We start from the raw sequence: 14,660 nt of genomic DNA on the forward strand, positions 1-14,660 counted from the left end.
GGTTTACTGATCCAAATTAATATATGCAGTTATCCCCAACCACTGGTCTACGGCTTGCAATTTGGTAAAGGGGTGCAGAGCGAGATAGAATTATTTATATATTTTGTAGAGGAGCATTTCAGGACTGTCTATCATCAATTGCCCGATCTGGAATATAATATGCAGCAGAATGAATGGTTCTAATTAGACGACACTACACTATTACATGTGGGCATTAAGTCAAGATGTCTCCATAGATTTTGGTGACCATCGATCGCAGTTCGGAGGACAAAGATTATTACATGAATAAGGATGGAGGGACGATGACGGAGGACTGACCGGCGAAGTAGGGTCAAGTGCCTATCTCTGCGTACAGTACTGTATACCAATCTTGCACGAACACTCAAAATACAAGCAGGAACAAAAAAATGTGTCCTTTAGCAAGACTCTATGGGCCATTATCTCCTGTTCGCTCTTACGTCAATTCCTTATGCACGTTTCTTCCACACTTTAAAAGATGCGCCGATTCTCCCTTCTTGGCCTCTGACTCACCCACCATGCGTAATTTGGATATACTTGTTTGTACACACTACTACCAGAGGTGTGATTTGGTATAGTGTTAGGGTGGCCCGAATTTCCAGAACCATTCACTTTTTCGAGTTGAATCTCCTTTTCTGTAAACCTCCGTTCTCCTTTTGGAACTCATAAGCGCTACAGCAGGCATGTCCAAAGTCTGGCCCGGGGGCCAAATCCGGCCCGCGGTCGAATTTCATTCGGCCCTCGGCCCCTGTCATAAAATCAGTGCCGTCTGGCCCGCAGACTGGTGAGTGATGTTTCATAGAGTACTGCTTCACTCTAGTGGCTAAATGAGTAATAGCATTCACTAAATGAGTAATAGCATTTAGACACTAAAGGGCATCACTCACGAGTTAACAAGACATCACTCCGTGTTTATATTTGTAAGCTTTTGTTAAATTGTTAATTATTATCATTTTATATTCATGCATTATATTCTTTTATGTTAGTTACCTTAATTATACTCTGTTTAATACGTCCTGAAATATTTTTAGGTTGCTTACATGTGATTGGAGAAGAAAAACAGGAAGGCGGGTCGTTACCGGAAGGGGGAGTGTTGGTTGGAGCGTTAGCGGGGAGCGGTTGAGGAGAGAAAAATAAAAAAAGAGAAAGAGCTGTGTTCAAACGAAGTCGTCCTCTCCTTTTTGCCCATTCTAAACGTAGAGCAATCCATTTAAAACCTGCGAACCCTTCAACTTACATATTGACTGATATGTCATATTTCAAATGATCCTTGCAGTTGTGGATATGTGTATTACTTGTTCATTTCCCTGTTGTTCGAGTCAAAGGTTTTGTGACTATTGAAAAGTAATAATAATAATAATAATACATTTTATTTGTGGGCGCCTTTCTAGAAACTCAAGGACACCTTACAACAAGCAGTTAAAATCACGAGTACAATGTTAAAAACTACATCAAATAAGATAAGAAAAAATATACAACAAAAATAAATAAATAAAAATAATAAAAATAATGGCTTTATGGTCTGAGTGAATAGGCTTGTCGAAACAGATGTGTTTTGAGGCGGGATTTGAAATGTGTTAATGAGGCTGTATTACGAAGGTCAGCGGGGAGTGAGTTCCATAGCTGGGGAGCAGAGCGACTGAAGGCTCTATTTCCCATGGTGACGAGGCGAGCAGGGGGGACAGAGAGGAGGACAGAGGAGGAGGAACGAAGAGAGCGGACAGGCGTAGGAATATGGATGAGGTCAGATAGGTATGGAGGGGCTAGGTCATGAATGGATTTGAATGTGAGGAGCAGGATTTTATATTGAATGCGGTGTAGAATGGGGAGCCAGTGGAGATGTTGAAGGACAGGTGTAATATGGTTTATGTATGGTGTGAGTGTGATAATGCGGGCGGCTGAATTTTGGACCAGCTGAAGCTTATGGAGGGTTTTTTGAGGGAGACCAAACAGAAGGGAATTACAGTAATCGAGTCGCGAGGTGACGAGGGTGTGTACAAGTATAGCAGTGGACTGAGGAGTGAGAGAAGAGCGGAGCCGGTGGATGTTTCGAAGATGATAATATGCAGAACGAGTGATGTGGTTGATATGTGAGGTGAAGGAGAGGGTGCTATCAAGGATGACACCCAGACTCTTGACCTGAGGGGAGGGGGAGATGGAAGAGCTTTCGAAGGGAATGGAGAAGTTGTTTATTTTGTTTAGATTGGATTTAGTGCCTATAAGGAGGAATTCAGTTTTATTGCTATTCAGTTTGAGGAAATTTGAGGTGAACCAAGATTTTAATTCCTGCAGGCAGTTGGTTAGGGAGGATGGTGGAAGTATGGTATTAGGTTTGGTAGAGATGTAGAGCTGGGTGTCATCCGCGTAGCAATGAAAATGAATGTGGTGTTTCCTGAAGATATTACCAAGGGGAAGAAGATAGATTAGAAATAGCAATGGGCCGAGGACAGAACCCTGAGGAACACCTGAAGTGAGGGGAAAGGGGTGAGATCTAAAACGTTTGAGCTGGATAAACTGAGTGCGGTCAGAAAGATAGGAGCGGAACCAGGAGAGGGGGATGCTGGTGATGCCAATGGAGGAGAGTCTGTCGAGGAGGATGGAGTGAGAGATGGTGTCAAAGGCTGCACTGAGGTCAAGCAGGAGGAGGATGGCGAGTGAACCGGAGTCAGCAGAGAGAAGAAGGTCATTGCATATTTTGAGGAGGGCAGTTTCGGTACTATGGAGGGGACGGAAGCCAGATTGAAATTGTTCGTAGAGCTTATTGGAGGAAAGATGGGTGTGAAGTTGAGCAGCTACTGTTTTCTCTAGAAGTTTGGAGATGAACGGAAGGTTTGATATGGGACGAAAGTTGTTCAAGTCGCAGGGATCAGAGCCAGGTTTCTTCAGTATGGGAGTGACAGCAGCAGTTTTGAGATGAGATGGTACAATGCCAGTAGAGAGGGAAGTTTGAATAATGTTAGTGATGAGAGGGGAGAGGGCCGGGATAGAAGCTTTGACTAAAACAGTAGGGAGAGGGTCAAGTTGACAAGTAGAGGATTTGGACTTCTGGATTAAGATGGAGACTTGGTGGACAGATGGGGATGTAAATGCAATGTATCACCAAAAGTCATGGTGATACATTTTATGTTTCAAATCAATCAATTTGCACTCAGGAGACTTCTGTTTAAGAAAAAGTCAAGTGAATAAGCAGTTGCATGTGATATACCTGTTTCAAATGAACCAAAAGAAATTCTCAAGATTGTTGGAATTAAAATAAAAATGGAAACGTGAAACAGACTGGCTTACCAAAATTTGCTGAACAATATTGTTGTTCAATGTAAAGAATGTCAGCCAAGGTCGGCCCCCCGACATTTTACCACATAAAATCTGGCCCCCTTGGCAAAAAGTTTGGACACCCCTGCGCTACAGTATGTTCTTGTACGGGTCGGACTGAGTAGATGTCCCAAGTCTGTTCCACTGCAGAAAAACAGTCGCGCGTAAGCCACCTATGTACGGTACATGGCTCTATTACGCACGGAATACGGTAATACACAATATAGAATGCGGGTTTAGTTGCAAACTGAGAAATAGTGTTTATTGACTGCTGCGTGTGTACTGGGGTAAACTGTGTTTTCGGACTACACGAGAAGGCACCACGCAGAAGCAGGAAGTTTTCATTTCGACAAATCGAAATCGAAACCTGAAACGTGGAATACTGTCCCTGACAGTACTGTCCCGGAGTCCTGCAGTTGACACCGCAGCTACATAACAAGGCAAACGGTGAATACCGTATTAACTGTTTTAATGCAAATTTGCATACGGCTCTACACGATAATGTAATGTGTCTTGACATGCTCAATTAGATTTTAGATACTGTTTTGGAATTACGATGGATACCGAAAATTACATAGCTAAATTGAACGAGTACATTCAGAGGACACGTTCGATACTCAAGTATGAGGACATCAGAACCGATGGTCCGGATCACATCAAAACGTGAGTTGGAAAACAATTACGGTTGATGACGTGATTTTATTAAAGGTTTGGCCATTTCCAGTGATCTCGTGGAGGACTTTGAATTTCAACCTTATTACAGTGGTTGGTCCTTGTGTGTGTTTGTGTGTGTGTGTGTCACAGATTTACCATAAGAGCTGTTGTCAATGACGAGGCATATCCAGAGGGGGTGGGAAACAATAGGAAAGAGGCCAAACAGAACGCTGCCAAATATGCTTTAAAAAAAGTAATGGAAAAGGTGAATCCAGATTGCACACATTTTGTTATCTATTATACATTGCATGTATTTTTGTAGGAACCTCAAAATAGAAATGAATTAAATGGATAATATATTTTATGTTGACAGAAGGAGCATGCATCAGAATGTTCTCTTGGATCTGTCAGCCAAACAGTCTTAAATCACGTGTCCTGGCTCTATGAGTATGGTCAGAAAATCAAGATGGATGTTCGATTTATTGAGTGCACAATACCTGGATCCTTTCAGTAAGTCTCAATAATGCTGCCAAGTTACAAATGCAGAGTTGTTGAAGCAATGTTTTATTTTCCTAAGATGTAGATTCTTGGTTGGGCTGATTGAGTATCCGGTTGCCACTGGGACGACAAAGAAGGAAGCCAAGGCAGAAGCTGCTAAACTTGCATATCATGCCATATATGAGGCATCACAGGTAAGAGGTCAAATTTGAAATCATGCTTGGCAGGCTCATGCACGCTTTCTGGTAGAGCTGTTTTTTTATTCATTCATCAGTACTTAAAAAAGTAATCACCCTTTCTGTCATCAACCCCCCTACCCCACAAAGTGTTTTGATATCTGATGGGCATTTTTTCAAATCCTTGTAAGAATTGTGCACTCACTGATCAGCGACTCACATATGCTCCCACCTTGCCTCCTCCTCTCTAGAAGATGTTTTTTAAATTGTAAAGAGTAGATTTCACATTACTGGTGGAAAAAGTTATGATATGATTTATCTTGGTGTCATTTTTATATATCACAAAAAAAAAGGCATTTGAGATGGGATCGGTAGACTTTTTATATCGATTGTAGCTTTCTTTTAGTTTCTTTTTTAATAGTTTTGTGTTTACTGTGTTGATAATGTTAACAGAAATACATACTGTACATAGGTTAAATATATGCATTTTTTCTTAATTGTATGACTAGTTTTAGTAATTGGTGCCCTTTTTTTTCTTACTTGAGCACCTACCCCCAAAATATCTGTGCATTTGCCTGATGCTTCAGTCTATCTGCGAAAGAAATTACAGAATCTCACAATTATGTTTAAATTAGGGCCATTTTGCCACATAAGGCTAGTAGGCCCACTCCAGTCAATCCATCAAAAATATTGTATTTATTTGAAGAGTGAAGGTGAGGAACCCTCTGGTGCTTCAAGTCAACAAGAGGAGGAAATGTCCGAGATCTGGTGAGCATAAACCATGGCACATTTGTGTTTGAAATCGGTGGACTGACCTGATTTGATAAATTTCTATGTCTTTGGTACTGCAGTGACAAGACACCAAGTTCAAAGACTGAAGATGATGGCTTAATAGAGAAAAATTGTATCGGAAATATCAACGAGTACTGTCAGAGAACACATCGGACTCCAAATTTTATCGAAGTGAAGAGAAGTGGCCCATCTCATAACCATAAGTAAGACCAAGTCTACATCCAGAAACCGAAAAAAATTGCAAACTAGAATCTCATTTTCAATACTACGGTAAGTTCAAATGTTGCCACATCTGTTACCACAGATTTTCCTACAAGTTAGTGATCGATGGTAAGGACTACCCCGTGGGTGCGGGAAAGACTATCAAGGAAGCCAAGCAAAACGCCGCTCATTTGGCCCTTTCTACCCTTGAAAAAGAAGATAGTGAGGTATTATTGGTTTCTGCTGTTGTTGTTTTTTTTTTTTATTTTTTAATCCTGATGTTACAGCATTTACATTATATTGGGACTCAAGGTGCAACATCACCAGGTTTTTCCGAAATAGTCAGCAACAACAACAAAAAATTAGACTTCTGAAGTTCATTTGACTGAATAGATAAAGAGTATTTGAAACTAAACACCACTATTTTATGTTTAAAATGTACTGGAAGAAAGCATATTTTCGTCGCGGGTAATATGAAAGCATTATTCATAAGTTGATTTTAATGAATAAGACTCAATATTTAGATTTAGGAGCCACAGGCGTTGGATGCTTTGTGAGCCCCGGGCTACAGAAGCTAGCACAAAGGACAATGTCACCTCTCTGGCTGGGAAAGAACCCAAGCTGCTGTGCGAGCCAGAGAAATTCAGACATGACATAGAGTCGAAACTCCACATACAGCCCGGGCTCTGTTATTAGTTGTCTTGAGAAGGGGTGGACTCTCTTCCACTCTGGAGTTTTCCACTGTGAGAGGCACAGAGCAGGTGTGGGCGTAATTATTCCCCCGCCCGGCTCGGAGCCAACAGATTGGAGTTCACCCCAGTGGACAAGAAGGTAGCCTCCTTTCACCTTCAGGTTGTGGGATGTGTTTGACAGGAATGCCCCTCCTCGATCTGAACCCGAGTGGTGTTCTGTTGTTGGTGTTCTGTTATTGGACTACTGTACTTGTCACAAATTGTCCATAACGAACACCAAACCCAAGGGCTGTCAATATGTGCACTTGGCACCAGGATACCCTTGGCCGCAATTCGATGGTTGACTTTGTGGTCGTGTCATCGGATTTGCAGCCGCATGCTTTGGACATTTGGGTGAATAGAGTGAGCCACTGACAACACAGAACGTTTCCATTGTTAATGTTTGTTTTTCTCCCAGCCTCCTTCATTTGTCATTTATTGTTGTTGTTTTTTTTCAGTGTGTGAGAGGTATTCATTTCGGTCGGATTTTACTCCAAGTACCACACAAGCAAATATTTAGATCTTCAAGAGCTGATTATTAGTTACTTTGTCATTTACTTGGTGCCTGACAGGTCTTGCGGTCCTCTACACGTACCAGAGAAAGTAGCATGGCGTCCACTTTAAACTTCCGGTAAGTTGCTGAGTGATGGGTGAGTACCTCAAATTTTTACGTTTGAGTCATAGAAATGTCCTTCTTTTCATTTTTAAAGGGGATCCCCGAATGCAGCATCTTCAAGTTTCTCAGTACAGTTTGCCGAGTCTTCTCCCCAAGCTCAGGTGCGTTATTAACAACGATATGGATAGATGTAATATTCGTATACTGCATCAGGGAAAGCCTGTGATCCGTCAATGTTTCAGACCGTTGTCTTGAAAAACACATTTTGATCGGTCAAGTGTGTCTAACCTGAAAAACTGATTTGTATGTTGTTTACCTTTCTTCAACCAAGGGTCAAAGTCCAGACTGCAAGCCCAATAGAAGGTAAGTCACCATCTAAGTGCAATTTGGATGAAACTATGGCATATTTAAACCCCCGCACCCTGCCCCCGCTGCTCCTTATGTGTGTTTTAATTTATTTAGTTGTGTGTCTGTTTACTTTCCTTTTTCTGTCTCCTTAGAATTGCAGCCATTTTTCCAAATTCTTGTGGACAACAGGTAAAAATAAATAATAATGTAGTTGAAAATTGATGTTTACTGCATTTTTTATTTCATCTTCATTCCATCAATGTGTTGTGAAGAATCAAGATTTCAAAGAGCGTGAAGGAAATAGCGAACGGAAATTAGAGTCAACCAGGTCAAGGTATGGGATTTTTAAGTGAATATGATTGTTCCTTGTTACAATGTTTAATCCAGATAGCATCAGTTTCCTATTCCACTCAACAGGTTTGAACAGGACTTTGACTGTATCGAATACATACATAGAGGTTCCTTTGGCTCTGTTTACGAGGCAAAACACAAGTTAGAGGGGAAGAAATATGCTGTGAAGATTGTTGAATGCAAAAAGTAAGTTAAGTCTCTGTTCACTACAAATCATTGATGCACACTTTCTTCTAATTGTGCTGTTGTGAAGCTTTGGTGCAGCGCATCTTAAACATCTGTTATCTTTTTGGTCAGAAAATCGTTACGAGAGATTGAGGCTTTATCAGACCTCCAACACATCAACATTGTAAGATACTACACATGTTGGATGGAAGATGCTGATTACAAACGTGTTAGTGTCGCTGAAAGTTCCTCCAGCATGTGAGTCTTATTCAAGGATTCTTGAATGTCAAGGAATATATTAACACGCAAGGTTGAATGACTTTTACTTTTGTCTTTTGCATGTCTTTCATAAATGCATCTGCAAGGTTCCTCTATATCCAGATGGAGTTGTGTGACAAAAAAACCCTCCGAAATTGGATTGATGATATGAACACTCAAAATGTGAATTCTCCACAAAGAGCGGAATCCTGTTTGGCCATTGTAGAGCAAATAATTTCAGGAGTCAAATGCATTCATGACAAAATGTTAATCCATAGAGATCTGAAGGTGAGTTTATGTGCTGCAATCACAGAGTTAATGTACAGTAAGGTATTACAAAAATTGTTGGTACCCTTCTGTGAAAGAAAAAAACACAGTGATAACTGTTATAACGTAAAAGTTACTAATGTAAATTTGTTTGATTAAAGTGATTCTCTTAAGAGTTGTTCGACAAAAGTATTACATTGTACTTTCATTATTTTGTTCTTAAAAATAATGTTGCTGTACTACAATAAAAGCAATGTCCGATTTTCATTCGGTCGTTTTAGGTAAATGAAATTTTATCATTAATTTTGCACTTTTCAAGATATCCCTCGACCCATTTTCAGTACTTACCCTGTTTAGGATTGCAGGGTGCTGGAGTCTATCCCAGCTGACTTCAGGCAAAAAGACGCTCAACCACAGGGAGCAACCATTCACACTCACATACACACACTTATTGAGTGAAAAGTTGGCACTGTACCCACATTGCCTGCACACAAGATGGGTAACTACCGTACCTGCTCCAACGTTACTCAGGGGAGGTTTTCAACTACGGTAGATAGTCCATTCAAAGCAGTCATTTCCAGACATAGTCAAGTTACCATAGCTGACAATGTTTCAACTTAGTTCACTGACTTTTGTGGGGTTTTCTTTCTCTTGACAAGGGTACTAACATTGTTGTCAACATGTGTATTTGTCTTTATCTGAACGCTTAGCCTGCCAACATCCTGTTTGGGCTGGATCAAAAAGTGAAGATCGGAGACTTTAGCCTAGTTACTGTCAATACTTACGGCGAGGACAGAAGCGTGTACACTGGAACCCCATTTTATATGGCGCCTGAGCAAGTGAGAACATCTGCACACATTGTGTAACATGAGATATTGTTAATATGAGATATCATCATCATATTTTGAAGGATTTCAACATATACAATTTATTTTGTATTTTATTTGTTTGTTTGTTTTTGCCATATTCCAACGCCAAACCTGCCTCTTTGCTTTTTTCCACATTCAACTTGTTTTTATGGCAGTCCATTTAGTCAGGAAAGGAATTAGGAAGAAAATAAATACACACTATTTGCTTTAGTAGGTGACACAGTCTATAAAGAAAAAAATGTGACAGGCTGGATCTGGCTGTGTTTAATGGAATATATTCTATGCCTACATAACACATGATCCGAATGCGAAGAAACGGCACAGAAAGTGTTTAAATGGATGGATCGGCTTATGTGCCTCGAAGCAAAAAACCTGACCTGAGCTGAAAACAAAACAAAACTATTTTGGTATCAAATTTATTTAACCTCAGAACAGGTGATGACTCCTAAAATGATATCACCGGTGATACTAAATGCAAATGTCAATAACAATTGAATAAAAAGTGTGCTATTGAGTGATGATTACAGTGCCGCAGAAGAAATGAATGAGAGGTGCTCATAATTTTGCACATTACATTTTAGGCTTTTAGACGACTATGTGTATCACAGCAGTCAGGGAGGTAGGACTAATTATCGCATCGTAATGTTGCTCAAGATCACCAGTGCTCGCTTTCTTTTAACTGTATGCCTACTGTATTCTTTGTTTGTTGCAGAAAGACAAGACTGCTTATGACAGAAAAGTGGACATATATGCTCTGGGTCTGATTTATTTTGAGCTCCTCTGGTGCATGTTCACCCGCTGTGAAAGAGAAAAGGTAAGTTGAGCTACTGTTGAGGCATGATCCGAAAATGTAACCTCTCAATGCCATTATAGTTAGAGGAACCATTCCATTCGTGGTGTACATGTTGATTAGTTTTTAAACTGCACATCTGCTGGCTCGCGGCCTCCAAGCAATTGCCTGCCTTGCCGAATGGGAAGGTACGCCTCTGCATTTAGGACCATATTCTCCCACGTGCTTGAGTCAGAAAAGGCGTGTGTCTGCCCACTTTTTTGGGGCTGCACATATTCTCCCATTGACTTAAGTGTGTCACTACACACTGTGAAAAGTACACACTCTGGGTGGAGCCACGTTGGAATGAGGGTATCCCCTGTCAAATCTAGCAGTGCACAAATTCTCCCAAAGGCTCGAGCATCTTTCGTCTTGCGCACTCAGGAGGCTGTACTAAGGACCAAAGCCTCATAAAGGTGAAACATCATATTCCGCATTTTGATTCAAACAACCGCGCTCGTACTCTGCTCATGATGGCCGTTTGACCAAGTGGCTGCTGAGTCTTGCTGGTGGCTTGGAGTTTGTTTGAAAGCCCAGTTCACAACATCAGTTATTCTAATGGTGACAATGGTGAGTTAGATTTTTTATCATTTCTTTTAGTATTAAATAAATTTAATATTCTTTGAATCCTTGCCGATTGTAAACTCCATAGAAGTGAAGCGCCCATGTGTGTGGCGAGTTGCGTTGCTGGGCAACGCTTTTACAGTGACCGTATCACTCGCTTTACAACTATTGAAACAGCTCCAAATATACATTTGGTCATGAGTACAGTCCTCCGATTAAATTACATTTACTGTATTTATTAAATATATAATATTTATTCAATATAGAACGCAAATACACATGCTCCTTTAAAGTAGCTTGTAGATGAGCCGCGAATGTCACTGGGGGACAATCAGTATATACTGTAACTCCCGGATCCATACACAAGTCAGTTTCGCATTTAAAGTGTGCTATATATCCCAAATGGCTCTCTGTGGAATACAAATGTCTGAGGAAAACTTGCAGGGATCCTCAGAATCCAGTGAGTTACACCTCCTAGTGGCTGTGTGAGTTTTCCCTGGTTTCGTAGGTGTGTGTGTGTGTGTCAGAAGCTCAGATCTGGGAATGGCCGTACCTAAAAAGTTGTGAGAAATGCACGTAAGGAATTGACTTATACTTGAACAGGAGAATACGCCCCTTAGTGATTAAAAGAAATGCAAGAAATCAGTTTAGCTCATTCTGCCCTCATGTTGTCACGGACTGATAATTTGTCAAATTTGTTCTGGTGCACCTTTTGTAGAATTTCTTGTGTGCTTCCTGGTCAGTTAACTTGACATCTATTGATTGGTTCGAATATAAGGAAAATGTATTTGCAGTGGAGTAAATAAACTGCATCGGCCACACTATGTGAAAATACAGTACAATCGTACAGGTGTGTGATCTAACAGGGATAATGTTTGTCTTCAAAGACGGTATGATTTTTCACTCAACCTCATTAGACATGATGTTACTTTATTTTGTCATTCCTTGTCATTTCTCCCACCTACTCACCCACACCCGCACTCGTGATCACATCACCCTCGTCCTTAAAAACCTCCACTGGCTCCCCGTTCCCCAGCGTATTCAATTTAAACTGCTTCTTCTCACCTCTAAAGCCCTTCACAATCAGGCCCCCTCCTATCTTTCCGACCTTCTTTACCAATACACTCCTTCCCGCAATCTCCGCTCCTCAAACACAAACCTTCTCGCCATCCTCGTGACCAAGCTCAAAACCTGGGGGGACCGAGCCTTCTCTGTCGCCGCCCCCACCCTCTGGAACGCTCTACCACAACACATCCGCAACTGTACTGACCTCCAATCCTTCAAATCATCCCTTAACACTCACTTGTTCCGCGATGCTTTTAATACCTTTTAATCTCTTTTACCCATTTTTCTTTTGTTCATCTAAATGTGCTTTTGTAAATTATGTATGCTTGTTTTAAATTCACATTTTTATCCTGTGTTTTAAGCTCTTGTAAAGTGTCTTTGAGTGTGATGAAAAACGCTTTCAAATAAAATGTATTATTATTATTATTATTTAAACCAGCTTTGGAATGATGTCAGAAGCCAGAAACTCCCTCCAGGGTTTTCGCTTCACTTCCCCACAGAGGTACAGTAACACTTTGATATTTTACTTGCAAGATGAATGTGAGTCTCACAGAAGCATCTTAAATGATTGAGAATCGTGGCTTAGTCATATGGTGTGGTATTGATTGATCGATTTCTTTATTTTTTGGCAGCAACTAATGATTAAGTCAATGCTTTGCTCAAAGCCAGAGGACCGGCCTGAAGCCAGTGAACTTCAAACCAAGCTTGAAGAGTATGCTAAGGAACTTCACTTTGCTAAAGAGCAAAAGACTGTCTAATCCGTTCATTTAGCCATCCATTCATCTTTGGGTAATAGGCGTGGTACAGCCTGAACTGGTCACCAGGCAATCAATCACAGGGCACACATTGACGAACAACCACACTGTGGGCAACTCAGAGTATTCATTTAACCCACCACAAATGTTTTGGGAATGTGAGAGGAAACCAAAGTACTTAAAAAAAGAAATTTAAAAAAAAAACACGCAGGAATGTCATGCAAACGCAAGACAGGGAGACCGAAGACCAAATTTAAACCCATGACCTTTGGTTTGTGAAGCTGATATGCTAACCAGTCAACAAACATGCCGCCCACTTTGTAGTTTATGCGTTTTAATTCACAATTGTATAATGACCATGAAATGAAAGTTGTCCACATTTTATATGTACACTGTACTCATTCATATACAGTTAAAAAAAAGTGTCTCTTTCATTCCATAATAAAAAGGTAATTTCTTTAGGGACATGTTAAATATTGCAATGATATCATGCAGCCCTTCTTGCTATCTTTGAGATGTGGAGGTTACCGGACGTGATGTCTAATTGTCGGGAAATAAATAACTAAATAGGCAGTGGAAGTTCACCATGGTGAATCAGTCATTTACCACAAAAAATCAATACTTAATATTTTTTTGTCAGATTACATTATTATTACAATGACTAAAACAAAAGCTTAATCTATGCATGGGGGGGGGGGGGGTTGTGCTACTACTAGTTTGTTTCTTTATCAGTCAACTTGTTATTTGTCAGGTTATAGGTTGCATAATTTCTCAGAAATGGTATGTTAACATTTTTCTATATGCTCTGTATAATGTTTTGTGGAATGGGGACCTATTGGTGCATATTAAAATAATTATTGCACGTCTGAAATGTGATATTTATTTATATGACAGCCATTGGAAACAGGTCATGAGGGAGTAGTTTGAGAGTCTCATTCTGTCTTTTTCCTTTACTTTTAGACAGTAATTTAAAAATAAGAGTGTATTTGATGACAGATGAACCAAGTGACTGATATCTTAATTATACTTGTGACAATTTCAGGAAACATACATATGAAATGAATGAAAGAAAAGATTTCAGTAAGAAGTACATCCCCATTTTTGAAGCAAAACAAACAAACAAACAAACAAACAAAACTTCTTGAATACAGTCTGTAGAATTTGATTTTAAGTGGTTTTGCCAGTGTCCAAGCGTCGTCTATTTAAAAGCAACCGAAAGAGGGAGCTGTGGATCTGTAATACGTTTGAGGCCGTCTTCGCGGGCGAGAGGGGCTCATTCATATTCTGGGAACCAAAACGCAGAAATCTGTGACATTTATTCCTCCGTTCGGCACATCTTGCATCATTTGCAATTAGCAGGGTAAGGCGTGCCAAATGCATGGTCCCCACACAGTCACCTGGTTGAGGAATGCCCTCTCTGGATCAGGCAATCACTGATCAATAAACTGAAGGTAAGTATGTAAATTCAGCAACTACAAGATGTAAACCATTTTTATTTGTGATTACTTGTGTATATACAGTATTTTCCAAAATAATCCATCAAAAACACCTCTACATTTATTGTTTCATATTTATTCTTCCGCAGGCCTATAGCCACTTGAGTTGACATGAACAGTTTTCAACTTGCTATTGTGTTTGTTTTAAACAGTATATTTGCAATTAATATCTCTTATGAAAACAGGGTAGTTATTCTTGTAAAATCAGGTCTTAAATTACAGTAAATGTGTTTATACTATAACCATTTATTGTGTATGTAATAAGACGGCAAATACGTATGTGGAAATGGAAACTGTTGTTTAAGCACAAAATACATTCACCAAGTCATCGTGGCAAGTATGTCAGTGAGCAATATGTTATGGGCAGGGTCTTATGATTAGTTTGCGTTCATTATAGTGTCACCCCCAAAAATTATTATGAAAGCGAATGAGAAATAGAACAAAAAATGTAATCTATTTGGAAAACAGCACCTAAAAATATTTAACAGCAGATATTTTATTTGTTACATTTGCATTATCGTCCGCATGACAATGCATCATCTGTCTTAGATTTACACCAGCACAAAATAATGTGCAGTCGTCTCATTTAGAGCACCATCTAAGATAAGACACCTCCTTTTTCTCCAATCTTGCTGTTGCGCACGTGTGAGCAGGGTTATTGGATGTATTGAGGTCACTTCTTCTGAGATCAGCGT

The 14,660-nt window shown here is 40.0% G+C and overlaps 1 protein-coding gene across 2 annotated transcripts; it reads left to right on the forward strand.

The window, feature by feature from the left end:
* The first annotated feature begins 3,431 nt into the window (after window positions 1–3,431).
* Window positions 3,432–13,470, forward strand: eif2ak2 (eukaryotic translation initiation factor 2-alpha kinase 2). 2 transcript variants are annotated; one of them, XM_052079422.1, is made up of 21 exons: window positions 3,432–3,541; window positions 3,648–3,777; window positions 3,868–3,993; window positions 4,135–4,249; window positions 4,358–4,494; window positions 4,562–4,676; window positions 5,365–5,426; window positions 5,510–5,653; window positions 5,755–5,878; window positions 6,955–7,013; window positions 7,093–7,159; window positions 7,330–7,361; window positions 7,499–7,535; window positions 7,619–7,680; window positions 7,764–7,883; window positions 7,995–8,120; window positions 8,228–8,408; window positions 9,098–9,226; window positions 9,969–10,070; window positions 12,154–12,216; window positions 12,347–13,470. In XM_052079422.1, exons 3-21 carry the CDS (start codon window positions 3,887–3,889, stop codon window positions 12,470–12,472), a joined length of 1,908 nt encoding a protein of 635 aa, XP_051935382.1. In that variant the 5' UTR covers window positions 3,432–3,541; window positions 3,648–3,777; window positions 3,868–3,886; the 3' UTR covers window positions 12,473–13,470. The 2 variants fall into 2 exon arrangements, with proteins under 2 accessions (XP_051935382.1, XP_051935381.1); XM_052079421.1 differs by having other exon boundaries at window positions 3,455–3,777.
* The last annotated feature ends 1,190 nt before the right edge of the window (window positions 13,471–14,660 follow it).

Source organism: Hippocampus zosterae, chromosome 11, assembly GCF_025434085.1.
Source record: "Hippocampus zosterae strain Florida chromosome 11, ASM2543408v3, whole genome shotgun sequence".
In the NCBI taxonomy this organism is placed as follows: domain Eukaryota; kingdom Metazoa; phylum Chordata; class Actinopteri; order Syngnathiformes; family Syngnathidae; genus Hippocampus; species Hippocampus zosterae.

Bases quoted from the DNA above. Each gene is read 5' to 3' on its own strand.
- eif2ak2 (XM_052079422.1), top strand. From the start codon at position 3,887: ATGGATACCGAAAATTACATAGCTAAATTGAACGAGTACATTCAGAGG. The intron at 3,994-4,134 runs GTGAGTTGGAAA...TGTGTGTCACAG, and splicing joins GGTCCGGATCACATCAAAAC to ATTTACCATAAGAGCTGTTG. The intron at 7,536-7,618 runs GTAAAAATAAAT...TGTGTTGTGAAG, and splicing joins CAAATTCTTGTGGACAACAG to AATCAAGATTTCAAAGAGCG.